This window comes from Hyperoodon ampullatus (genome assembly GCF_949752795.1).
Source record: "Hyperoodon ampullatus genome assembly, chromosome: 1".
Taxonomy (NCBI): Eukaryota; Metazoa; Chordata; class Mammalia; order Artiodactyla; family Ziphiidae; genus Hyperoodon; species Hyperoodon ampullatus.
In genome coordinates this window covers 161,473,292-161,500,429 of record NC_136914.1, presented here as the reverse complement: position 1 = coordinate 161,500,429, position 27,138 = coordinate 161,473,292, and the positions used below count along the sequence as shown (strand labels likewise).

Here is a 27,138-nt window from a genome sequence, read left to right as displayed (position 1 = left end):
TTAGAAAGAAAAATATTTGGTAAACCATTCCTGGTGGGCTGAGCCCTGCTTCTGCTGGACTTCTTTGGGTTGGGCTGTTTCATCATCTTGTGTCCTAAAAACAAACAAAACGTTTTCTTAGATGGTTTTGAAAATTATTCAATAAACAACTTAATACTCTACCATCTTTTCAGGGAAAGATAACTGCTTCTTTACTCTTAAAAAGATACTAGAACGTGATGGGCCAATATTAGGGAGCTAGAAACAAGTTGTGAAGGATGGGGATGGAGAGGGAGCCTCTAATTCCAGTTTTGAAAACAGAAGTTTCCCCATTGTTTCACTTAACACTAACGAGGCATATTTTGCAACATATACTATTTATTTCAGGCACAAATTAAACAATAAACCCCCTCCAAAAACAGGTAAAAGAAGAAATGGTTAATCAATACAGTATTACACTTTATGGCTTCTTCAAAAGTTATCTGATACGTTCTGGCATTTTAATGAGGTTGTAAAATTAGCCTAATAAATTGAAAAGGGGAGACGGTAGGTAAGAAAGTACAGTGTATACCTGTCTGAACGGTCTCTAACTGCATTTGTGAAGCTTCTTATAAAACAGTGGGGGGACTTCCCCTGTGGTCCAGTGATAAAGAACCTGCCTTACAATGCAGGGGACATGGGTTTGATCCCTGGTCAGGGAACTAAGATCCCACATGCTGCGGGGCAACTAATCCTGCGCGCCACAGCTGCTGAGCTCGGTGCCTCAACAAGAGCCCACATGCCGCAAACTACAGAGCCCACGCGCCCTGGAGCCTGCGCACCAAAACTAGAGAGAGAAAACCCGCATGCCACAACTAGAGAGAAGCCTGCGTGCTGCAACAAAAGATCCCGCACGCCTCAACAAGGGTCCTGCGTGCCGCAACTAAGACCTGGCGCAGCCAAAAATAAATAAAATAAATCTTTAAAACAAACAAACAGTGGGAACACAGCTTTAAACAGGTGTGTGATAATGAGATGAACTGTGGCCAATCAGGCTGGCTCTGGCAGTTAATAGACTGTGTGCTTGGGGCTCCAGGCCTCAGTGTCCTCAGTTGTGACACAAAGGGCTGGACTCGTTCAGTGACTGACAAGAAGTCCTTCCAGCTCCACACTCATATTTGTCCAAATAGCCTTGGGCAGGCAGGCCTTTAGAAAAGGAATATTTCAGAAGGGCCCCTTTCAGAAATGCAAACTTCAAAGCCCAGAATTAAAGGGAAGGGAAGGCTGGACAGGAAGGAATCAATAAACAAAGGGGAAATCACACATTTCTGGAAGAGAAGCATGCTGCAAGGGCTTCTGGAAAAATAAGGCAGTATCAGAGATCATCATGCGTGATCAACCAAACCCACAGATTAAGAGGCCTTAAAATTACAAGATTATACAATGAATCTTGAGAAATAACCTTAATAATAATAGTGGAAAATTACTGAATGCTTTTGTGCCAGGTCTTGTGCTAAGCATGTCCTATGGATTAATTCCTTCAGTCTCACATGAGTCTAATGAGGTAGGTGCTGTATTATCTTCATTTTAGAGGTGAGGAAACAGACTCAGAGAAGTCAAGTGAGCTGCCCAAAGCCAAGCAAGCTAAGAACAAGGAGGACCAGAATTTGAATCCAGACTCAAGGCCAGATGATGAGTCCATCTTCTGTGTGACCCACTCTGAAGTAGTCAGCTAAGTGATTCAATGTCCCCTGTCTAATCATCCATGGGACAAAAAAAAAAAAGGTTTTCTGAAATTTGGTATCAGGAATAGTGCCTCTTCTAAAGAATGAGCTATTTCCCTTCTCTTACATATCTTCCTTTTTGGCTGGGTTGTAATTTGTCCAAGGCAGGGCTTGTTTCGTTACCCTTTGTATTGGCCGAAATGCTGGGTATTTAACAGGTACCAGAAAGGAATACTAATTTCCCTCCTGACTATGGGAAAATGGAATGATAGCTTTGGCCCCCTACCTTGTGGCAGCTTTTACGTCTAGAGGTGGGGTGGGTTTGTAAGGCTGGCCACAGCTGGGGCCTGGGTCCAAGCTGGGTGACTTAGTTATCGGAGGAGTATTGATCCTGGAGCTCAGGTCGCCACTCAGAAAGTTCTTAGCATAGGAAGCGAGGTTTGGCACACTGACCACTCGGCTGGGCACTTCCTCCATCTTCTTTTTCTGTTGGTATTAAAGGAAAGGCCTGTTAGTACCAACCAAAGAGGCATCGTTGTAAAAGTAGATAAGGCCTGCCCAACCGAAATTATATGAGCAAGGAGGCAATAACTTACATGTTATTTTTTAAAGCATTTTATCTTCCAATCCACTTTGTGCTTTAAAAAAACACAGGCTCACAATCTCTTATCCAAAACGTCTGGTGACAAATGTGTTTTTTAATTTAAAATCTTGTTTTAGATTTTAAAAGGCTATATAACATCCCCAGCAGAAGCTGGGCCCACCTTGTCCTCAAACACATTAATATTTCTGGAGTGAAACTTACATTTTGTCACACCAAGAGCGATATATAAAAGTTATAAATGAGCTTACATGAATTCAGCTTGGGTTAGGTTTACTGTCCTATGAGTTACAAAAAAAATACAAATTTTTAAGCACTTTAGGATTTTGTGATAGCAGATGAGAGATTTGGATGTGAATACTCTCACTGTAATAAATTCCAAAAGTTTTATAAAAGGAAAAAAAGTTACAGTGAAGGATTCCTGCTCTTCTCTCTCTCCTTCCTATCACCCAGATATAGCCATTATTAAGAGTGAGACATTTATATACAAAAAGTTTGGAAAATTCAAAAAACTCATAAAAGTAAAAAACACATAATCTGCCTAGCCAGATATAAATACTGTTTATTAATAATTTGGACTATTTCCTGGGGGTCTTATTTTCAATGAATATTCCTCTAAATGAATGCCGGACAGTTGATAAATAAGCTGCCATTACCTTTGGGAAAAACAAAGCCAGCAGAATTATGTAATGCATTGAGACCAGTAGGACCAATTTACCTTCATGGAAGGGGTCAAATACCCTGGGCGAGGATTGAAAGAGAAGGACTGATTCCGATGGGACACTGCGCTGGGGAATGCTGCGTAGTGAAATCTTCTCTCCTCCTGGAAAAACAATACAACGGAGTCTAAATGAGCCTAACTACCCAGCACACGGAGTTTAATTTGAAGGAAGATGGCTGTGTGAGAGCAGACTACAGAGAGGAGGAAAGACCAGGGAAGGGAGGGGAAGTCAGTGGGAATCAAGCTGCCACCCACTGAAGCTTTGAGGAAGCACCTTTATTTCTGGGGCCTTTGTGTCCCTAGCACCCCTTGTGAAGGAAAGGGAGAGCCTTTTTGGAATGCCTTAGGGAAGTCAGAGATCCAGGTACTCTTAGGATCTGAGCAGAATCTACTGCAGAAAGGTATTAGTTAAGACAAAGAAAAAACCACCCAGGTACAATCACTATATGGCCAATCTTCTTTACCTGTGTCATTCTCCACTTTTTTCTTTCCTGCTGTATTGTTTCTAAAGCAAGTTCCAGTTGTTGCATAATTTCATCTGTAAAAACATTGAGGGCTTCCCTGGTGGCGCAGTGGTTAAGAATCCGCCTGCCAATGCAGGGGACATGGGTGCGAGCCCTCGTCCGGGAAGATCCCACATGCTGCGGAGCAACTAAGCCTGTGCACCACAACTACTGAACCTGCGTTCTAGAGCCCACGAGCCACAACTACTGAGCCCACGTGTGACAACTGCTGAAGCCCGCGGGCCTAGAGCCCATGCTCCGCAACAAGAGAAGCCACCGCAGTGAGAAGCCCATGCACCGCAACAAAGAGTAGCCCCCGCTCGCTGCAACTAGAGAAAGCCCGCGTGCAGCAACGAAGACCCAACGCAGCCAAACCCCCCCCCAAAAAAACATTGATAAGTGTTTCTAAGAGATAAGGACTCTTTTTTAAAAAAAACATAACCACAATACCTTTGTCACACTTAGCAAACAAGCAATTCCTTATTAGTATCATCTAATTTTCAGTTGGTGGTTAAGTTTTCCTCTTCATCTTGACATGAAGCAACGTGACTGGGGAGCAGGAGGGTGCAAGGATGGGTGTGAGATACAAGTGTGCGTGTGTACTGTGGGAGGATGGGTCGCTGTGTAAGCTACCATAAGACCATGGATTTTACTCTGAGAAGGACAGGGAGCCGCAGGAGGTCCTGAACAGAGCCGTGTTGTAGTCCGAATTACATTTTTATAAGAGTACTCTGGTTGCTGTGAGGTCAACAGAGTGGGGTGAGGCTGGAGTGAGTGGGGAGACCAGTGGACTCTCCATCATGCATGAGAGGCAGCAGGGCCCGGACCTGGTGAAGGTGGTGAAGGTGGTGAAGATAGAGATGGTGGGAAGAGGCTGGACTTCTGATGTGGCTAATTAGCTGACCCACGTGGGCAACGCTGACAGGAGCGAGTGTATCACCCAAAGTCCCCAGAGCTGAATGTAAGCTCTGGGAGCTGGCTTACAGAGAACTTTCAACCAAAGCTTGGAGCACAGGAAGGCTGGGCAAAAGCCTAAAGCAATGGTTAAAGTGTGAGGAAACATGAGTGTGAGGTGCAAACCATTCTAGATTTTCCCAAATGCTGTAGGTTAAAAAAACCAAACCAATACCAACATCAGGCAGATGGTGTGGGACTTGAGAGTGATTTTTTTTTTTTGCCTTCTACTTTCCTGTGTTAATTTTTTTTTAGTGAGCATGTATTTTTTTATATGATAGGGGAAAAATAACCAAGGACCTTTTGTAAGGTGGTTTTCGGGTTATCAGGATTACAGTTTTAGGCACCCATGGAAGTGCTAGGCTAAAGCGAATACCCTGGACAGCCTCACCGTGAGCTGCTTGATGATCTCCTCCCTCTCCTTCAAGCGGGTCTGCAGACGGCCTATGAGCTGAACATCCTCCGGCCTCAACTCCCCCTTTCCTGGCTTCTCTCCGGAATCTTTCAGTCTGTTTGGAGCAGGCATGCAGTTAGCCACCATGCTGCAATGACCCAACCACAAGGAGGGAGAAGAGGTGGACGTGATGGGGATGCTGCTATGTTGCTTGGCCTGGCTGGCCACTCTCTGTTCACCAAAGGGGAAACTGAGGCCCAGAGAGCCTGCCCAGGGCCACCCAGTGAGTTGGCTGCAGAGCTCCAGGTGGAGCCCAGGACTGCAACTCCCAGTCTGACACTTGTCAGTTCCCCCAGGTTCTGTAGGGCCCAGAAACCAAAGGCCTGTGTGTGCACACTGATGCCACATGCAGTGGGGCTTCAAGAACCAGTGAAATTTGGGAGAAGAGGCCTCAGCTGGAAAACGTCCCCACCCACGCCAAGGCCAGCAGGTTATGCCAATACAGATGTGGCTCCCGCCCCACCTGCAGGCAGCCAGAGAGCATGGCATTAGCTAGTTCTGCAAAGCAGCCGGGCAGCTGCTTTGGAAATAACCTCCGGATGGTGGCGGAGAGAGGGTGAGGGCTGCCGGTGATTTACTGACTGTAGTTGATAAGAGGCCAGGGCTTTGGGGTGAGATGACTTGGGCTCTTATCCCAGCTCTGCTTTTTTTATAGCTATGTAATCTTGGGCATTTTGCCCATGAGACTCAGTTCCTTCTTTAATGTGGGCGTGAAACTGGGTGGTTGTGAGGATTCAGTGAGATAATGCATGCCCAGCATGTGCTAAGAACCCATTAGATGGTAGCTGGTAAAACCTTCCACTCCAGATTTTGGATGATTTGCCTTGTATTGGAGCCAGTGGAGGACAGTTTTTAAGAGCACAAGTTAAGGGTCAGACAGGTGACATTTAAATTTACTTAGTGCTGCTTGACCTGATCTCCCTGTCACTAACCCCGATCTCCCAGTCTCTTCTCCTCTCAGCAGTCAGAAGTGACCCTGTTAAAAGGTATCTCAGACCATGTCAGTCATGCTCAAAGCCTTACAAGGGCTTCCCAGTGCACTCCATCCGAATACACCCAAACCCCTTCCTGCTCAGCGCAGCATCTCCTCCACCCCTCCCAGCTACCTTGCTAACCTCAGTTCCTATCATCACTCTCTCACTCATTCTACTTAAGCCTTCTGGCTGTTTGGTCTTGGGAGGCGGGCCCCAGGGCCCTTGCACTTGCCATTCTGGCTGCTTGGAATGCTCTTCGTCCAGATGGCTCTCTCATTTTCTCTCCTCTTTATGCTTAAATGTCACCTCCTTGCCCACCCTTGGCACTCTAGACACTGATCCTGTTTTCCTTCTAGTACCTTCAGGTACTTTCATTACCTGATGTGAAGTTAAATATTTATTTGCTTATTTCTTTGTCAGAATCCCCATCTAGAATTTGTGAGTGCTATGAGAGCACAGTCTTTGTTTTATTCCCACTGTAACTCCAGAGCCTAAAACAGTGCAAGGCACACAGTAGGCCCTTAACAAATATTTGCTGAATGAATAAATGAATGCTTGCACGAGGGGCCCTTGCTTTCTTAATCAATCCATGGGAACAATGGTTTCCACCCTGAAGAACTGCTGTGAAGATTAAATGAGATGATGCACATTAGAAGGCAGAAATGCTCATAAAAATGCTCATTAAAAAGTAGCCCTGATCTTCTTCTGTGTGTGAGGGTCAAACCATGCTCATTCCTCACAGATTCCCAGTACCCTGCACAAGACGGGAATGCAGTCTCATAAAAAGACGGGTGGCCAACCATCCCAGTTTGCCTGGAACTGAGGCGCTTCTGGAACTCGGGACTTCTAGTTTTAAAACTAGGAGAGGGGGCTTCCCTGGTGGCGCAGTGGTTGAGAGTCCGCCTGCCGATGCAGGGGACACGGGATCGTGCCCCGGTCCGGGAAGATCCCACATGCCGCAGAGGGGCTGGGCCCGTGAGCCATGGCTGCTGAGCCTGCGCGTCCAGAGCCTGTGCTCCGCAACGGGAGAGGCCACAACACTGAGACGCCCGCGTACCGCCAAAAAAAAAAGAAACTAGGAGAGTCCTGGGGACACTAGGATGAGGTCCCCCTAATAAAATGGTACATCTACTAGTCCCTCCCAACCTGGGGCCAAGTCCTCACTTACTCAGTTTCCAGGGCAGCCAGCTGGGCGTGGAGCTGCGCTTGAGTGCTGCTGAAATCGGCCACCATGGCCTGCATCTCCTGCCGGTGTTCCTGGCGTAGCACCTCCATCTCCCGGGCCCACTGGGCTTGCTGATCCTCCTCCAGCAGCCTGTGGGGCGGGGTGGAAGCACAGCTGGGCTTGTCCAGGCTCTAGGGACTGAACCTCTAGGGCACTGGAGTTTCTCCCCACTCTGCTGGGTGGCCTGCAGAATCTAATGTCAGGACACAGTGGGAAGGAGATCTGGGGTCTCTGAGTTGTGGGGTCCAGCTTGTGGAACCTCTTCTCAATACCTTCCACCCCCAGCATTCCATGAAGGAGAAACCTGAGCACAAAGGGCAGTCTTCTGGGGCAAGGGGTGGAGGACAGCTCAGGAGAGGAGTTCCAGAAAACACTCCTTTCACTTGGGGGAGGTGGGTAGGCCTGGAGGTTGAGATTCTGTATCAGAATTACCGAACGCTGTGGACTCTGAGAGTTGGGAGACCAGCAGTCCAGGGTGAGAAGGCAGGATGGGAGAGGGATTAGGAGAACACTGGTTAGAGCCAGGCTGCCTGCGTCCCTCCGCGGCCTCCCCCATCACTTCCTAGCTGCATGACTTTGGGCGAGCTGCGCTCTGCTCAGTTTCTCCATCTGACAACAGTGGCTACCATATAGGGTTATTGAAAGGATGAACCACGTTAATCCATGTCCAGAAGAGCCTGTGGCACAAAGCGTATGTTTGACCATCAGCTATCACTTTTCCTCACCTTGGGGTGGGGCACTAAGGGATCCTCAGACCAGCCTCAGGGGGCCTGACACCTTCTGAAAGTACATGCATATTTTTGTGTGATGATATCCTTCTCCAGGAGAGGGACATCGTTTTCCTCACCTGGAGGGGGCTGTAATCAGAAATGGTCAGGAGCCCCTACTCTGGTCCAGTCTCCTTATTCCAGTGTCACATGGTGAGTCTCTAACTGAATTTAAGGTGCTCCACCTTGGCCAGGTGGATTCATGGCTGTTTCTCAGATGAGCCTCAGGCCTACTTTCACTTGAACTTTATGCCGGGGACTGGAACATTCAAACTCTGGGATGAAATGGACAAATGCCTTCAAAGATACAAACTACCAAAGCTCACTCAGGAAGAAACAGATAACTGAAAAAGTCCTATATCTATTAATGAAATTAAAGTTGTAGTTATAAACTTTCCAGCCAGGGAAAAAGGCGGCCATGAATTCAGGACTTGATAAAGGGCTATCCAGCCTGGACAAGGCAATCAGAGTTGCCACCACAATTTACCGAGTGCTAGGGTCACTGCTAAGTATCTTCCTATACATTTCACTGCATTCTACAACAGCCCTGAGAGGGGTTGGTGTTTTCTACCTTTTACAGGTAAGGGCAGGGTCTTGGAGAGATTAGCAGACTCGCCCAACGTCACGCAGCTAATTCTGAGCACACAGAGGCGGCTCCCGGCATTCCCGTGGGCGGTGCTCCCCTTTGACCCCTCGCTCGCGTTTTGCTACTAGTGAGGGGAAGATGGCGGACGCAGCTGTCGTGGATCTCGTAGAGTGGATAAAGAACTGGGAGAAATCTGGGAGAGGTGAATTTTTGCATTTATGCCGGAACCTCAGTGAAAGTAAAAGCCATGATAGTTCAACTTATAGAGATTTCCAGCAAGCTCTTTATGAGTTATCATCCCATGTCATTAAAGGAAATCTAAAGCATGAACAGGCATCTAATGTTCTTAATGACATTAGTGAATTTTGTGAGGATATGCCCTCCATTCTTGCTGACGTATTCTGCATATTAGATACTGAGACAAATTGTTTAGAAGAAAAAAGCAAGAGAGACTGTTTTACACAATTGGTATTAGCATGTTTGTATTTCGTTTCAGACACAGTTCTAAAGGAACGCTTGGATCCAGAAACATTGGAATCATTGGGGCTTATCAAACAATCACAGCAATTCAATCAAAAGTCAGTTAAAATCAAGACAAAACTCTTTTATAAGCAGCAAAAATTTAATTTGTTAAGAGAAGAAAATGAAGGTTATGCCAGACTGATTGCTGAATTGGGGCAAGATTTATCTGGAAATATTACTAGTGATTTGATCTTAGAAAACATCAAATCTTTAATAGGATGCTTTAATCTGGATCCCAATAGAGTTCTGGATGTCATTTTAGAAGTGTTTGAATGCAGGCCAGAACACGATGACTTCTTTATATCTTTATTAGAATCTTACATGAGTATGTGTGAACCACAAACACTGTGTCATATTCTTGGGTTCAAATTCAAGTTTTACCAGGGACCAAATGAAGAGACTCCTTCATCTTTGTACAGAGTTGCAGCAGTACTTCTACAATTTAATCTTATGGATTTAGATGATCTTTATGTACATCTTCTTCCAGCTGATAATTGCATTATGGATGAACACAAACGAGAAATTGTAGAAGCTAAGCAGATTGTTAGAAAACTTACAATGGTTGTACTGTCTCCTGATAAAACTGACAAACGAGAGAAAGAAAAGGAGAAAGAAGAGGAGAAAGTGGAGAAGCCACCTGACAACCAAAAACTTGGTTTGTTGGAAGCCTTGTTAAAGATTGGTGATTGGCAGCATGCACAGAACATTATGGATCAGATGCCTCCATACTATGCAGCTTCACATAAACTAATAGCCCTTGCTATTTGCAAGCTTATTCATATAACTATTGAGCCTCTCTACCGAAGAGTTGGCATTCCTAAAGGTGCTAAAGGCTCACCTGTTAATGCTTTGCAAAATAAGAGAGCACCAAAACAAGCAGAGAGCTTTGAAGATTTGAGGAGAGACGTCTTCAATATGTTCTGTTACCTTGGTCCTCACCTTTCTCACGATCCCATTTTATTTGCAAAAGTGGTGCGGATAGGCAAGTCATTTATGAAGGAGTTTCAGTCTGATGGAAGCAAACAAGAAGATAAAGAGAAGACGGAAGTTATCCTTAGCTGCTTGCTTAGCATTACTGACCAGGTATTACTTCCATCTCTTTCTTTGATGGACTGCAATGCTTGTATGTCTGAGGAACTGTGTGGAATGTTTAAAACATTTCCATACCAGCATAGATATCGTCTGTATGGCCAGTGGAAGAATGAAACTTACAACAGTCATCCACTTTTAGTAAAAGTTAAAGCTCAAACAATACACAGAGCCAAATATATCATGAAGCGTCTAACCAAGGAAAATGTGAAGCCCTCTGGAAGACAAATTGGAAAGTTGAGCCACAGCAATCCAACCATTTTGTTTGATTATATCTTGTCACAAATACAGAAGTATGATAACTCAATAACACCTGTAGTAGATTCATTGAAATACCTCACTTCATTGAATTATGATGTCTTGGCCTATTGTATCATTGAAGCTTTAGCTAATCCAGAAAAGGAGAGAATGAAACATGACGACACAACCATCTCAAGCTGGCTTCAGAGTCTGGCTAGTTTCTGTGGTGCAGTTTTTCATAAATATCCAATTGATCTTGCTGGTCTTCTTCAATATGTGGCTAATCAGCTAAAGGCAGGCAAAAGTTGTGACCTGCTTATATTGAAAGAAGTGGTACAGAAAATGGCAGGCATAGAAATTACAGAAGAAATGACAATGGAGCAACTAGAGGCCATGACTGGTGGAGAGCAACTAAAAGCTAAGGGTGGTTACTTTGACCAGATAAGAAACACTAAAAAATCCTCCCAGAGATTAAAGGATGCACTATTAGACCATGATCTTGCTCTTCCTCTCTATGTGCTTATGGCTCAGCAGAGGAATGGGGTAATCTTTCAGGAAGGTGGAGAGAAACATTTGAAACTTGTGGGAAAGCTCTATGATCAGTGTCATGATGCCCTGGTACAGTTTGGTGGGTTTTTAGCATCTAATCTAAGCACAGAGGATTATATAAAGCGAGTGCCTTCAATGGATGTGCTCTGTAATGAATTTCACACACCCCATGATGCAGCATTTTTCCTGTCTAGGCCAATGTATGCACACCATATTTCGTCAAAGTATGATGAACTTAAAAAATCAGAGAAGGGAAATAAACAGCAACATAAAGTTCACAAGTACATTACATCATGTGAAATGGTGATGGCTCCTGTCCATGAAGCAGTGGTTTCCTTACATGTTTCCAAAGTCTGGGATGACATCAGCCCTCAATTCTATGCCACATTCTGGTCATTGACAATGTATGACCTTGCAGTTCCACGTACCAGCTATGAACGGGAAGTCAATAAACTTAAAGTCCAGATGAAAGCAATTGATGACAATCAGGAAATGCCTCCAAATCAAAAGAAAAAAGAGAAGGAGCGATGTACTGCCCTTCAGGACAAGCTTCTTGAAGAAGAAAAGAAGCAGGTGGATCATGTACAGCAAGTGCTACAGAGACTGAAACTGGAAAAGGACAATTGGCTTTTAGCAAACTCTACCAAAAATGAGACCATCACAAAATTTCTACAGCTGTGTATATTTCCTCGATGTATTTTTTCAGCAATTGATGCTGTTTACTGTGCTCGTTTTGTTGAATTGGTACATCAACAGAAAACTCCAAAGTTTTCCACACTTCTTTGCTATGATCGAGTTTTCTCTGATATAATTTACACAGTCGCAAGCTGTACTGAAAATGAAGCTAGTCGATATGGAAGATTCCTTTGCTGCATGTTAGAGACTGTGACCAGGTGGCACAGAGATAGAGCCACATATGAAAAGGAATGTGGAAATTATCCAGGATTTCTTACTATATTACGGGCAGCTGGTTTTGATGGTGGAAATAAAGCTGATCAATTAGACTATGAAAATTTTCGACACGTTGTACATAAATGGCATTACAAACTAACCAAGGCATCGGTACATTGCCTTGAAACAGGCGAATATCCTCACATCAGGAATATCTTGATTGTGCTAAGAAAAATACTTCCTTGGTACCCAAAAGTTTTGAATCTGGGTCAGGCTTTGGAAAGAAGAGTGCATAAAATCTGCCAAGAGGAAAAAGAGAAGAGGCCAGATCTATATGCATTGGCTATGGGCTACTCTGGGCAGTTGAAAAGTAGAAAGTCATACATGATACCTGAAAATGAGTTTCATCACAAAGACCCCCCTCCGAGGAATGCAATTGCCAGTATACAAAATCGGCCTTGTAGTGGGCTTTCTTCATCATCAAAAGGAAGTGCATCTAAATCGGATGAAAGCAGTAACGATGAGACTGATAAATCAAGGGAGAGATCTCAGTGTGGTGTGAAAGCAGTTAATGAAGCTTCTAATGCCACACCAAAAGGGAATTCAAGCAATGGAAATAGTGGCTCTAACAGCAAAGCTGTTAAAGAAAATGACAAAGCAAAAGGGAAAGAGAAAGAAAAAGAGAAAAAAAAAAAGACTCCAGCTACTACTCCTGAGGCCCGAGTACTTGGTAAAGATGGTAAAGAAAAACCGAAGGAAGAACGGCCAAGTAAAGATGGAAAAGCAAGAGAGACGAAGGAAAGAACACCTAAGTCTGACAAAGAGAAAGAAAAATTCAAGGAGCAAGGAAAAGCTAAAGATGAGAAATTCAAGACCACTGTCCCCAATGCAGAATCAAAGTCGACTCAAGAAAAGGAAAGAGAGAAGGAGCCATCCAGAGAAAGAGATATAGCAAAGGAAATGAAATCAAAGGAAAATGTTAAAGGAGGAGAGAAAACACCAGTTTCTGGGTCCTTGAAGTCACCTGTTCCCCGATCAGATATTGCAGAGGTTGAAAGGGAACTAAAACGTCGCAAAATTGATACCTACCCTTCTCCATCACATTGCTCACCAGTACTTCCCAAAGTTCCTCTGGGTTCTGAGAACTATGCCAGCTCACCTGTCATCTCCATTCATTTTCTACAGGACAGTCTCATCGAACTCAAGGAATCTTCAGCAAAGCTCTACATTAATCATACTCCTCCACCACTGTCCAAGAGTAAGGAGAGAGAAATGGACAAGAAAGATTTGGACAAGTCGAGGGAAAGATCCAGAGAAAGAGAAAGAAAAGATGAAAAGGACAGGAAAGAGCGGAAAAGGGATCACTCAGACAATGACCGAGAAGTGCCACCGGACTTACTAACCAAGAGGCGGAAAGAGGAACATGGAACAATGGGGGTTTCAAAACACAAAAGTGAGAGTCCGTGTGAGTCTCCTTATCCAAATGAGAAAGACAAGGAAAAAAATAAGTCAAAATCGTCAGGCAAAGAAAAAGGCGGTGACTCATTTAAATCTGAAAAAATGGATAAAATCTCCTCTGGTGGCAAAAAGGAGTCCAGGCATGATAAAGGAAAGATAGAAAAGAAAGAGAAATGGGACAGTTCAGGAGGAAAGGAAGAGAAGAAACAGTCCTCGGACAAGCACAGATAATGAAGACTTTCAGTCAAGGGTATGGACAGACCCCTAAGCTGAAGGTCTCCTAGAGGAGGATGCCAAAGCTCCATGCGTCACTCTCAGAATGATATCTCCTATAATTAAGAGCTTCTGGTGCTGTCCATTTAATGGGGATCTGCTTTAAATCAGAAGATGAACACACACCACCATCCTCTTTTTTTCAAAAAATAAATTTATATATTTATTTATTTTGGGCTGCATTGGGTCTTCATTTGCTGCACGCGGGCTTTCTCTAATTGCGCGAGCAGGGGCTACTTTCCGTTGCGGTGTGTGGGCTTCTCATTGCGGTGGCTTCTCTTGTTGCAGAGCTCAGGCTCTAGGCCCGCGGGCTTCAGTAGTTGTGGCACGTGGGCTCAGCAGTTGTGGCTCACGGGCTCTAGAGCGCAGGCTCAGTAGTTGTGGTGCACGGGCCTAGTTGCTCTGCGGCATGTGGGATCTTCCCAGACCACGGCTCAAACCTGTGTCCCCTGCATTGGCAGGCGCATTCTTAACCACTGTGCCACCAGGGAAGTCCCACACCACCATCCTCTTGACGAGACATTCCAAAGTCACTGATTTTCAGAACATTATTTTCACCTCCAGGCAGTTTCTTGCAGCAAGGTTCCTGTGTATACAATGTTTACTTGAGCTTTGCCATCCAGAAGCAGCATCTAATGAAAATTTCACTAACTGTTTTAGTTCATCCTTCTTTCTCAGAAAGGAGAGGAAATCGCCTCCTGGAACCAATTCCTTAATCATGTAGATAGGCTGTATTTGTGTGCGAACATTGATAAATTTGACAATACTGGGATGATTATATTGCTTGAGGATTTTGGCTTCTTGTAAAAATTTTAATTTCAGTTTCTGGGAAGGATCATCTTCAGGTGTTTTAACAGGAGTAGCAGTTTTATCCTTTAATGTGCCCTTAAATGTGTCATCAGAATTTCCCTTGCCCAGTAATTGTGACATTTTCATGATATGCATTTTTTATTCTAATTATGATCATGCTGATACCATGATTCTCTTTACTGGAACATTGACTGTTTTTGTAGTTAAAAAAATTGAGATGAAATTCTTATAAAATATGCCATTTAAAACTGGTTTTTAGTATATCCCCGTGTTGTGACCATCACCAGTAATTCCAGAACATCTCCATCACCCTCAGAAGAGACCCTGCATCTGTTAGCAGTCAACCTCAATTCTCTCCTTCCTGCAGCCTCTGGCAACAACTAATATATTTTCTGTCTCTATGGATTTGCCTGTTTTGGACATTTCATAAAAATGGAATCATGAAATATGTGGCCTTTTGTTATATGTGGCTTCTTTCACTTAGCATCATGTTTTCAAGGTTCATCCATGTTGTAGCATGTATCAGAACTTGATTTCTTTTTATAACTGAATACTGTTCCATTGTATGGATGTGTACCACATTTTGTTTATCCATTCATCAGTGATGAATAGGAACAATGATTTTTAAGTATTAAAACTGTAAGTTCAACATTAATGTATCTATAATTATAAGTGGTAATGTCAAGATTATACATGGTGTGAAGAGAATACTGTACAGAAACGATATGTAAATTATTTGTCAGCATATCATGCAAGTGTGATTATTTTCTAAGGCCCTTCTAGCTCTGGTTTTATGAATTATGTGAAGTAGTATTTTCATCAATAAAGTGTAATGCGTTAAGCCTTAGATTAAAATTTGAAGGAAAAAAAAAAAAAGAGCACACAGAACTGTCTTAACTATTCCACTGCATTGACTCCCTAAGGCTAGCTTTGAGGATACTTTTGGCATCTTTAAGTTTGATTCCATAAATTCCCTGATCTGTAGGGAAATAGGGTACCCCTCCGCCCATTTCAGGGCTAATCCTAGGCAGTTTTGAGATCTAGAATTCCTAGACCACTGATCCTTTCCATGGGTCAAAGGAGTAACATCAGTGAAGTGCTGGCGTACTAGGGAGTCCTTTCTTTGGGAAGATACTGAGGGTGCAACCCAATCTTAGATCCCAGAGGCTCACCAAGGGGCAGAGGAGAGAAGCCCCGACCCGCAGACCTACCTGCGCTGGTCGCGGAGCTGCAGCGCCTCCTGCCGGTGCTGTTCCACCTCGGCCTGCAGCCGCCGCACTGTTTCCTTGAGCTGCGAGTTCTCCTCCCAGAGGCCGCATCCCTCGCTGGGCTCCTGCTCGGCGGCGCCCTTGCCCGTCGGGGAGCCCGCCTGGCCCGGACCGGCCCCCTCCTAGGGAGAAAGCAGCCAGAAGAGCCGTGTGCAGGAGGCGCAATGGCAGACAAGGGCCAGAGATGTGCCGCGGCAAAGACCCAGCCTGGAACCCAAATCGGGCTCCTGATTCAGGAGCTCACGTCTAGTCTCTTAAAGTTTCCTGCTTTGAGAGTTGGCCAAACGTGGCCCTCAAAAAGTCTAATAATGCTGGTGAGCCAAGAATGCGGCTTAAATGAAAACAAGCCCAACACTGCACATGTGTGGAGTGGGGGTGGGAGGGTTGGGAAGGGGGGTAGGATGTCTCTGAGTCTCTTCTTGTTACGACACTAATTCACTAATTACCCCCCAAAGATCTCATTCCCAAATTCCATCCTATTGGCGGTTAGGGCTTCAACATGTGAATTTGGGGCGAAACCACACAGGGCAGAGGAAGGGGAGAGTGAATATTTGCTGAACGATAACAATGTCACATCACCTCACAGGATTCTGATACAGCGGGTCTGGGTACATCCCAGCTCTGTGTCTCTTGAAAAAGCCTCCCAGGTGACTCTAAGGCCACCACAGGTGTAATCCACTGCCCCGCACTTGCCCTTGCCCGTCTCTTTACCTAGGGTGCCTTCCACACCCAACCATTCCTGCCTTGGTGATGCCTTCTCGACCCCTCAGGGGAGAGGCGACAAGCTTTCTCTTCTCTGAGAGCTAGATCCTCTCTGTGTAGAGGTTATAATGAGGTGCACTGATTTGTTGAAATCCTGGTTTCCTCCACCAGACCAGCAGCTGTTCCGGGAAGGAGCCATCTCCTCTTCATCTTCCCAATCCTATAGCACCTAGCACAGTGGCTGGGATTCAGCAGGTGCCAAATGAATGCTTGCTGCGAAATGATGCTTGAATGTCAATGGTTCAGACAGAAATACAAAGACTGATATCCACCATTAAATGGGGTCAGGGTTCATCCCCGATTAGTGAATGGAGCAGTTTTCAAGTCCATGCAAACGGGCCTGAAGGTTTGTGCATCTGTTCCTTCCAAAGACTGAACAGCATTGCACAGGGAGCATGTGCGGCCCAGGCCCTGTACCTCTTGCTTCCAGCCCTGGGGTTTGCATAGTGTGGGATGCCCATGGGCACCACCCGGCACTCACACCTGCATGACCTGAAGAGCCTGTGGGGTTAAAGTCCTGTGGGGCCACCCTTGACTAGTGGGAGGGAGAAGCTGCTGGATAAGTGCATCCCCCTCTGTACTTGGCTGCGACAGATTTGAGAATTCTTTCATGGGGCTCCTCAGAAGATCCCAGTGGATGCAACACCACTTACCTGCAGTGGTGGCCACGCTGGGAATGCATCCTGACGTTGCACTCCCCTTTCACTCCTGCTGCCTGGGGCTGTTCCTTCTTGTGGATATACTTCTTCTCTGTGGGGGACATCACCCAGGGCCTTGCTGTTCCTCCCGGAGGGTTCAGGGCTTCCCTCCAGTGAGGTGTAGGTGAGGATTGGATGTGGATGACCAGGTACCGTCTCATCTACCCAGCCCGGGTCTCTCTCCGTAGCCCTCAGGCAAGCCTGTCATTCATTGCGGAGGGCCCAATACTGGGCCCTCCAGCCACCAGCTGTCACCATCCCACACTTCCCCTATCTCCTTCCACAGGTCCAGGTGGCCCCCACCAGCCTAGAACATTTAATGGATCATATTCTGTTTTCCCTCTGCTAGACTTTACCAACTGAGCTGAACTCATCGTGATACATCATTTGTTAATAATTCTCATTAAACACAGATATTGTCTTCAGGTTCTCAGTACCAGCAAAATCTGGAATGAACCATCCCCATGCTCCTGCGATCTTCAGCAGGGCTGGGACACCAACCAATCGTGGTCGTCTGCACACCCTGGTGGAGACTCTACTGTGTGCAGAGCTGTGTGCCGAGCACTGGGGGTGGGGCTGGGGGATGAGATGAAGCAGACATGGCTTGTTCTCAAAGGATGCCTAGTCCAGGCGAGGAAACAAGGGAATCCATGAAGTGATGGTTCTCCAACAGGACAGGCAGTAGAGTGGGTGCCAGCTGAGATATAGCAACAGGAAGTGCTCCAGGAGCTCAGAGGGTAGAGAGGTCACGGGTGTGGAGGGGAGGCCCGTAGCACGGAGGGATTGACTGGGCACTGAAGAGGGAGGAAGGGGTCCCAGGCAGGGGCCAGGGCATATGCAAAAGCAGTGAGGCAGGATGCAGAGCCTGCATTTAGAGCAGAGAGGGATATGCAGCCAGTGGGTAAAGGCTTTTCAATGCCAGACTGACCACTGGGAGCTTATTCTCACAGCAGTAGGGAGCCACTGAAGGCTTTGCACAGATGCACTTTAGATGAATACCTGAAGCCGTATGTGGTGGGCTGGGGAGAGATGCCTGGGTTGTTAGGAGGTCCCTGTGCTACCCAGCAAGGTAGGAGTTATGGAGGGCAAGGAGGGGGATGATGGGCCGAGTGTGACCAGAAAGTTCAAGGAGAGTCAGCACTGACCTCTGGTGACAAGCTCACCTGTCCTCACAGGAACAGGGCGGTCTAGACAGGGAGTCTGTCTGGGGAGGTGTTCTGAGAAACTCTCTGCAGGTCTACAGGATGGACCCTGTCTGGCACCAACACCCTGAGATCCCACTGCATCTGCCTTTAAAATAACATGCTGCACTTAAACCTTGTTTTTGCTTTCCAAAGATGGGAGCCTGCAGGCTCATCAAGTGTCCCCCAGGCCTGTGGAAAGAGAGGTTCTTCCCCCCTTCAGACAGGGGGTGACCGAGCACCCAGAGCCTCTCCCTGACACTGCTCCAAGAAGGGTGTGGCATGGGCAGGGCAGGGGTGCTGACCTCTGAAGTGCCAGCACGGTCCTCGCTGTCCCCTGGACACTGACTGATGGCCTGTCGCCTGCCCACACTGCCCGGGGCCCTCAGCTCAGCCTGCAGCGCTTCCAAGTCCTTCTGGTGCTCAGAGCAGGCAGCCCGCTGCTCTGCCAGCTCCTGCCTCAGGGCCTCTGCCAAAGGAAGAGCAGTGGAAGGTCAGGAGCACGGTGAGGCCAAAGTGTCTTCTGCAGGGACCACAGTCTCTGGGGTGGGCTGGAGTGGGGAGCTGCTGCAGGCTCTGGTTCGAGTTCCCCAAACTTACTTACGTATTTCAAGAGAACAGTAACAACAATACCATGTATAGAGCACTAAATGTGCTAAACCCTTGAAAACCAGTTAAGCCCTACTACCATCCTATCCACTATTATCCCTCCCATTTTACGAGAGAAGAGAGCCTCAGAGAAGCTGAGCAAGTAGCCCAGAGCCACTCTGCTAATAAGCGGTAGAGTCAGGATTCAACACTTCCCATGGTTCTTCTTCCCTTGGGGCCACCTGCTTCGCCATTGCTGGTTAGTTAGGACGGGTGGTGGGTTAGGGTGGGACAGCCTGGGTCCAGAGCTGAACCCCGAGGCAACACCTGGCCTCAGCACCAAGTCAGAAAACTAAGAAGAACAGGGAATTAGCAAATGACCCAGTGGCCTCTTCTGGGGGTGTGGGTCTCAAATCGGGAATGTTGACATTTGTGCCAATACTTAAGGATACAAAACATTCACAGGTCCTACTTCTCATGGATATAAGGTCCCAGCTGGATTGTGAAGGCAGGAGATGGTCACAGTGACTGGTAATACAGGCTATTCCATCAGTCTGGGTCCCAGAGTGAAGATTTTTTGCAGCAGAACAGCAGTCAACCTTTGATGGATATGTAGCAGAAGTGGTAAATAGGTCTTTGCTTTGTAAGCCACTCAGTTTGGGGGGATGTTTGTTACTGCAGCACAATCTAGCCTAGTGTGATTCAGTGTGATCGTCTCTTATCAATCAATCCTGGCCTCAGCACCACATGATTACCAAAAACAGAGACTTAGAAGCTCAAGAAAAAGATTTGTCAGAAGGACCCAGCAGAGTCCTGCTGATCTAACTGGGGAAATTCAGATGGCCTCATGGGAACTGGGGAGTCAGCAGACAGCTACAGCTGCCACCGTCTTCTCTGAAGCTGCATGAGCTCTTCCGCTGCTCCATCTCCGCATGGCCATGCTGTACTCCTGCTCCTCTTCCCACGCTTGCTTTTCCAGCTGCTCCATCTACTTGCCCATGGCCCAAGGCTTGTTCTTTTCAGAGTTCCAGAACATATCACCCCCTGTCCAAGTCCTTCTCTGTATCTCTTGGTCCAAGTGTGAGAGAGTTTGGCCCAGTTCAAGTAAGTGACCATTCTGATTCAGTCAGGTGAGGCTGTGTGGGCAGGAAGTCCATGTCTAGAACCCCTTGCCGTTTACAAAGGGCTTTATTGAACTATTTACAAAGGGAACCCGTAGCCAAGATTAGGCTCATTTTTAAGAATTGCATTGGTTTAAGTATCTGGTGTTGCTCTTGTAATTTAATTTACATTTTCCCTATTTCTGATGTTCTTGGTGTTCATTTACATTTTTCTATGTTATTAGGTTTCTTCTTTATGAGCCACCTCGAAACCTTTGTGGAATAGCTGGGCAATAAATAGAGAGCTCTTCCAATTATGTTCATTTGTTCATTAAGTATTTATTGAGCACCTACCATGTGCTAAACATTGTTCTGAGTGCTGGAGGCTCAGCGGTGAGAAGGTCCTAGCCTTCATGGAGCCAACATTCTAAACAGGGGAGTCAGTTAAGGAGAGTAGCTGAGAAATAAAAATAATTCAAGTTGAGATGAAGGTAATAAAGGGAGTACCCTGGGTGACACACAGAGAGGAGCTACCCTGGTGTGCTCAATGAAAGCTTCCTGTGTCAGGACCTGCAGGTTGAAAAACATCAGCCGTGCCAAGAAATGGTGGATGATGTTGCATTCCAGGCAAAGAGGACAAATGGGCAAAGGCCCTAAGTTAGGAATTACCTGGAAGAACAGTAAGAAAGCCAAGGAAGCTGGAGCTCGGTGAGTGGAGTGAAAAATGTACAAGATGAGGCTGCAGAGACAAGCAGGACCAGATCGTGGAAATCCGAAGGGACCACAGGAAAGAGTTTGGATTTGCACACTGAGATGTCCTTGAATCATTCTGGAGAGAGGAGCGACCAATAGACAGTGCAGACAACAGACCATAGGGAGTAGGAGTGAGGTTGGCAGTTGAGACACCAGTTAGATGCGAGATGCCGCAGACTGGGAAATGGATGATGGGGCTTGGATCAGGGTGGTAACGCCGGAGATGGAGAAAAGTGGATGGACTGGGGACATTTCTAGAGATCTTGTCTAAGGATTGGATTGGGGTGGTAAAGGAAAGTGGCAGGACTTTGGAGTCAGATTTTAAGCCACTTTAAATCTCTAAGCCCATCATTGGGAGTCAATAAAATCATGTATTTAGAGCTCCTACTGCCTGGCATGCAATACACACTGAGTGAAAACTGTCCTCTCCTCTCCTTTATCCCTCTTGTGGGAACGGTAAGCACTCGATGCCTTCGGTTGAGCTTTTTCTCCCACCTGCTTCTCTTAGCTGGTTGCTCGTCTGCTCAACACTCTATGTCCTGCTGCCTTTACACACAAGTACACACACACTTTCTCTCTCAGATAAAAACATCAGCCGTGTTTAAAGGACATCTCTGTAAGAGTCTCCAGAGAGGTATTTCAAAAAGGTGGCTTGTTTGCAGGAGGATTTTTCTAAAAGGGTAGTGTATCTGTTTTCTTTCTGCTATAAGCAAGAAGAAACCCAACTCTAACCATCTTATACAAGAAAATGTATCATCCCACTTCACAGCAAGTCCATGGGAGGGAAAATCACTGGCACAGAATGTTATTAGGTTTCTTCCTTATGAGCCACCTTGAAACGTTTGTGAAATAGCTGGGCAAAAAATAGAGAGCTCTTCCCATTATGTTCATTTGTTCATTAAATATTTGTTCACAGATCGACAACATCATCAGGAGCCCATGTTCTGTTCATCCTTCTGCACTGATATCCCTGATGTGTCGGCATTGTCTTCAGGATGTTGACCCTCTTGGTCATTAAATGGCGGCCTCAGTTGTGCACATCCTATCCAGACAGAGGCACGTTCAGGGGAAGGAGAAGGAACTCTACATTCCCATATCTCACTCTCAAGAGTGGCAAGGGAGGTGGGTCATGGGAGAGCATGGCAGTTATCCTGGGACCTGTGGGCAGGACTTACTGACTCGCTTCTAACAGATACAATATGGAAAGAGGAGGAAAGTATGTTATAGTGGAGAAAACTGACAGACAACACCTAACCCAGGTGATCAATGATAACAACACCAGGAAAAAGTCACATTGATATCGTGTACCCCGAATTAGATGTGATGAGCAGGTCACTTCATCTCTGCGGTGTGCTTCCCCAAAATCCATAACCCCAGTGGATTCATGAGAAAACCTCAGACAAACCTCAACTGAAAATTCCTGACCACCACTCACCAAAGTATCTGAACCATGAAAGACAAGGAAGACCGAATAATATCACAAATTACAAGAGACTAAGGAGACACGACAATTAAATGAATGAGGTAAACTGGATGGCCTCATGGAGCAGAGAGAGGGCATTAGTGGAGTAACTGGGGAGATCCAAATAAAGTCCAGAATTTAGTTAATGGTAACATACCAATGTTCATTTCTTAACTTTGACAATGTACTGTTGGTATGTGAGATGTCGACACTGGGAGAGGTAAATCATGCTGTCTTTGAAGCTCTTCTGTAAATCTAAAATTATTATAAAATAAAAAGGTTTTTTGATTCTCTTTTTATTTTTTTAAATTCTATAGTATTTTACAATTTTCAAAAGTTTCACACACATGATTTCAGGTAATCCCATAATAACCATTTTTTGAAATCCCCTATCCCTATTCTGACCATCAGCTATCACTTTTCTTAACCTTGGGGTGGGGCACTAAGGGATCCTCAGACCAGCCTCAGGGGGCCTGACACCTTCTGAAAGTACATGCATATTTTTGTGTGATGATATCCTTCTCCAGGAGAGGGACATCGTTTTCCTCACCTGGAGGGGGCTGTAATCAGAAATGGTCAGGAGCCCCTACTCTGGTCCAGTCTCCTTATTCCAGTGTCACATGGTGAGTCTCTAACTGAATTTAAGGTGCTCCACCTTGGCCAGGTGGATTCATGGCTGTTTCTCAGATGAACCTCAGGCCTACTTTCACTTGAACTTTATGCCGGGGACTGGAACATTCAAACTCTGGGATGAAATGGACAAATGCCTTCAAAGATACAAACTACCAAAGCTCACTCAGGAAGAAACAGATAACTGGAAAAGTCCTATATCTATTAATGAAATTAAAGTTGTAGTTATAAACTTTCCAGCCAGGGAAAAAGGCGGCCATGAAATCAGGACTTGATAAAGGGCTATCCAGCCAGGACAAGGAAATCAGAGTTGCCACCACAATTTACCGAGTGTCGGGGTCAGTGCTAAGCATCTTCCTATACATTTCACTGCATTCTACAACAGCCCTGAGAGGGGGTGGTGTTTTCTACCTTTTACAGGTAAGGGCAGGGTCTTGGAGAGATTAGCAGACTCGCCCAACGTCACACAGCTAATTCTAAGCACACAGAGGCGGCTCTCGGCATTCCCATGGGCGGTGCTCCCCTTTGACCCCTCGCTCGCGTGCTACACATCCAGGTTTTTGCTACTAGTGAGGGGAAGATGGCGGACGCAGCTGTCGTGGTTCCCGTAGAGTGGATAAGAACTGGGAGAAATCAGGGAGAGGTGAATTTTTGCATTTATGCCGGATCCTCAGTGAAAATAAAAGCCATGATAGTTCAACTTATAGAGATTTCCAGCAAGCTCTTTATGAGTTATCATCCCATGTCATTAAAGGAAATCTAAAGCATGAACAGGCATCTAATGTTCTTAATGACATTAGTGAATTTTGTGAGGATATGCCCTCCATTCTTGCTGACGTTTTCTGCATATTAGATACTGAGACAAATTGTTTAGAAGAAAAAAGCAAGAGAGACTGTTTTATACAATTGGTATTAGCATGTTTGTATTTCGTTTCAGACACAGTTCTAAAGGAACGCTTGGATCCAGAAACATTGGAATCGTTGGGGCTTATCAAACAATCACAGCAATTCAATCAAAAGTCAGTTAAAATCAAGACAAAACTCTTTTATAAGCAGTAAAAATTTAATTTGTTAAGAGAAGAAAATGAAGGTTATGCCAGGCTGATTGCTGAATTGGGGCAAGATTTATCTGGAAATATTACTAGTGATTTGATCTTAGAAAATATCAAATCTTTAATAGGATGCTTTAATCTGGATCCCAATAGAGTTCTGGATGTCATTTTGGAAGTGTTTGAATGCAGGCCAGAACACGATGACTTCTTTATATCTTTATTAGAATCTTACATGAGTATGTGTGTACCGCAAACACTGTGTCATATTCTTGGGTTCAAATTCAAGTTTTACCAGGAACCAAATGGAGTGACTCCTTCATCTTTGTACAGAGTTGCAGCAGTACTTCTACAATTTAATCTTATGGATTTAGATGATCTTTATGTACATCTTCTTCCAGCTGATAATTGCATTATGGATGAACACAAACGAGAAATTGTAGAAGCTAAGCAGATTGTTAGAAAACTTACAATGGTTGTACTGTCTCCTGATAAAATTGACAAACGAGGGAAAGAAAAGGAAAAAGAAGAGGAGAAAGTGGAGAAGCCACCTGACAACCAAAAACTTGGTTTGTTGGAAGCCTTGTTAAAGATTGGTGATTGGCAGCATGCACAGAACATTATGGATCAGATGCCTCCATACTATGCAGCTTCACATAAACTAATAGCCCTTGCTATTTGCAAGCTTATTCATATAACTATTGAGCCTCTCTACCGAAGAGTTGGCATTCCTAAAGGTGCTAAAGGCTCACCTGTTAATGCTTTGCAAAATAAGAGAGCACCAAAACAAGCAGAGAGCTTTGAAGATTTGAGGAGAGACGTCTTCAATATGTTCTGTTACCTTGGTCCTCACCTTTCTCACGATCCCATTTTATTCGCAAATGTGGTGCGGATAGGCAAGTCATTTATGAAGGAGTTTCAGTCTGATGGAAGCAAACAAGAAGATAAAGAGAAGACGGAAGTTATCCTTAGCTGCTTGCTTAGCATTACTGACCAGGTATTACTTCCATCTCTTTCTTTGATGGACTGCAATGCTTGTATGTCTGAGGAACTGTGGGGAATGTTTAAAACATTTCCATACCAGCATAGATATCGTCTGTATGGCCAGTGGAAGAATGAAACTTACAACAGCCATCCACTTTTAGTAAAAGTTAAAGCTCAAACAATACACAGAGCCAAATATATCATGAAGCATCTAACCAAGGAAAATGTGAAGCCCTCTGGAAGACAAATTGGGAAGTTGAGCCACAGCAATCCAACCATTTTGTTTGATTATATCTTGTCACAAATACAGAAGTATGATAACTTAATAACACCTGTAGTAGATTCATTGAAATACCTCACTTTAGTGAATTATGACGTCTTGGCCTATTGTATCATTGAAGCTTTAGCTAATCCAGAAAAGGAGAGAATGAAGCATGATGACACAACCATCTCAAGCTGGCTTCAGAGTCTGGCTAGTTTCTGTGGTGCAGTTTTTCATAAATATCCAATTGATCTTGCTGGTCTTCTTCAATATGTGGCTAATCAGCTAAAGGCAGGCAAAAGTTGTGACCTGCTTATATTGAAAGAAGTGGTACAGAAAATGGCAGGCATAGAAATTACAGAAGAAATGACAATGGAGCAACTAGAGGCCATGACTGGTGGAGAGCAACTAAAAGCTAAGGGTGGTTACTTTGGCCAGATAAGAAACACTAAAAAATCCTCCCAGAGATTAAAGGATGCACTATTAGACCATGATCTTGCTCTTCCTCTCTATGTGCTTATGGCTCAGCAGAGCAATGGGGTAATCTTTCAGGAAGGTGGAGAGAAACATTTGAAACTTGTGGGAAAGCTCTATGATCAGTGTCATGATACCCTGGTACAGTTTGGTGGGTTTTTAGTATCTAATCTAAGCACAGAGGATTATATAAAGCGAGTGCCTTCAATGGATGTGCTCTGTAATGAATTTCACACACCCCATGATGCAGCATTTTTCCTGTCTAGGCCAATGTATGCACACCATATTTCGTCAAAGTATGATGAACTTCAAAAGTCAGAGAAGGGAAATAAGCAGCAACATAAAGTTCACAAGTACATTACATCATGTGAAATGGTGATGGCTCCTGTCCATGAAGCAGTGGTTTCCTTACATGTTTCCAAAGTCTGGGATGACATCAGCCCTCAATTCTATGCCACATTCTGGTCATTGACAATGTATGACCTTGCAGTTCCACGTACCAGCTATGAACGGGAAGTCAATAAACTTAAAGTCCAGATGAAAGCAATTGATGACAATCAGGAAATGCCTCCAAATCAAAAGAAAAAAGAGAAGGAGCGATGTACTGCCCTTCAGGACAAGCTTCTTGAAGAAGAAAAGAAGCAGATGGAACATGTACAGCGAGTGCTACAGAGACTGAAACTGGAAAAGGACAATTGGCTTTTAGCAAACTCTACCAAAAATGAGACCATCACAAAATTTCTACAGCTGTGTATATTTCCTCGATGTATTTTTTCAGCAATTGATGCTGTTTACTGTGCTCGTTTTGTTGAATTGGTACATCAACAGAAAACTCCAAAGTTTTCCACACTTCTTTGCTATGATCGAGTTTTCTCTGATATAACTTACACAGTCGCAAGCTGTACTGAAAATGAAGCTAGTCGATATGGAAGATTCCTTTGCTGCATGTTAGAGACTGTGACCAGGTGGCACAGAGATAGAGCCACATATGAAAAGGAATGTGGAAATTATCCAGGATTTCTTACTATATTACGGGCAGCTGGTTTTGATGGTGGAAATAAAGCTGATCAATTAGACTATGAAAATTTTCGACACGTTGTACATAAATGGCATTACAAACTAACCAAGGCATCGGTACATTGCCTTGAAACAGGCGAATATACTCACATCAGGAATATCTTGATTGTGCTAAGAAAAATACTTCCTTGGTACCCAAAAGTTTTGAATCTGGGTCAGGCTTTGGAAAGAAGAGTGCATAAAATCTGCCAAGAGGAAAAAGAGAAGAGGCCAGATCTATATGCATTGGCAATGGGCTACTCTGGGCAGTTGAAAAGTAGAAAGTCATACATGATACCTGAAAATGAGTTTCATCACAAAGACCCCCCTCCGAGGAATGCAATTGCCAGTATATAAAATGGCACTGGATTATCTTGTATTCCTGTAAGTGGCTTTGGACTTTATCCTGGCATGCTGTTAAGTCACTTGAGATCAGTTTAAATTGTTTGAGGCTTGTTTTCTTCTTCTTTTTTTTTTCAATGGTTTTATCAAGATAGAATTTACATACCATAAAGTTCACCCACTTAAAGTGTACAGTTCCCTGTGTTTTTAGTATATTTACAGAGTTGTGC

At 44.8% G+C, this 27,138-nt stretch overlaps 2 protein-coding genes and 1 pseudogene across 3 annotated transcripts; 2 read left to right on the top strand and 1 right to left on the bottom strand.

Moving 5' to 3' along the window:
• LOC307058161 (protein FAM184B-like) lies at nucleotides 1-23,094 on the bottom strand (the record flags this gene model as incomplete). Its single annotated transcript, XM_079711577.1, has 10 exons — nucleotides 1-94; nucleotides 1,969-2,168; nucleotides 3,002-3,106; nucleotides 4,853-4,970; nucleotides 7,058-7,204; nucleotides 15,511-15,689; nucleotides 18,514-18,677; nucleotides 20,251-20,323; nucleotides 20,431-20,635; nucleotides 23,069-23,094. The coding sequence occupies 10 exons, from the start codon at nucleotides 23,092-23,094 to the stop codon at nucleotides 1-3; spliced, it is 1,311 nt and encodes a 436-aa protein (XP_079567703.1).
• LOC307059969 (THO complex subunit 2-like) lies at nucleotides 8,600-13,540 on the top strand. The gene has a single exon (XM_079714239.1). It carries the CDS (start codon nucleotides 8,606-8,608, stop codon nucleotides 13,445-13,447), a length of 4,842 nt encoding a protein of 1,613 aa, XP_079570365.1. The 5' UTR covers nucleotides 8,600-8,605; the 3' UTR covers nucleotides 13,448-13,540.
• A 221-nt stretch (nucleotides 23,095-23,315) lies between the features above and the next one.
• LOC307058151 (THO complex subunit 2-like) lies at nucleotides 23,316-26,923 on the top strand (annotated as a pseudogene). The gene has a single exon. The product of its transcript is annotated as a THO complex subunit 2-like (transcript).
• The last annotated feature ends 215 nt before the right edge of the window (nucleotides 26,924-27,138 follow it).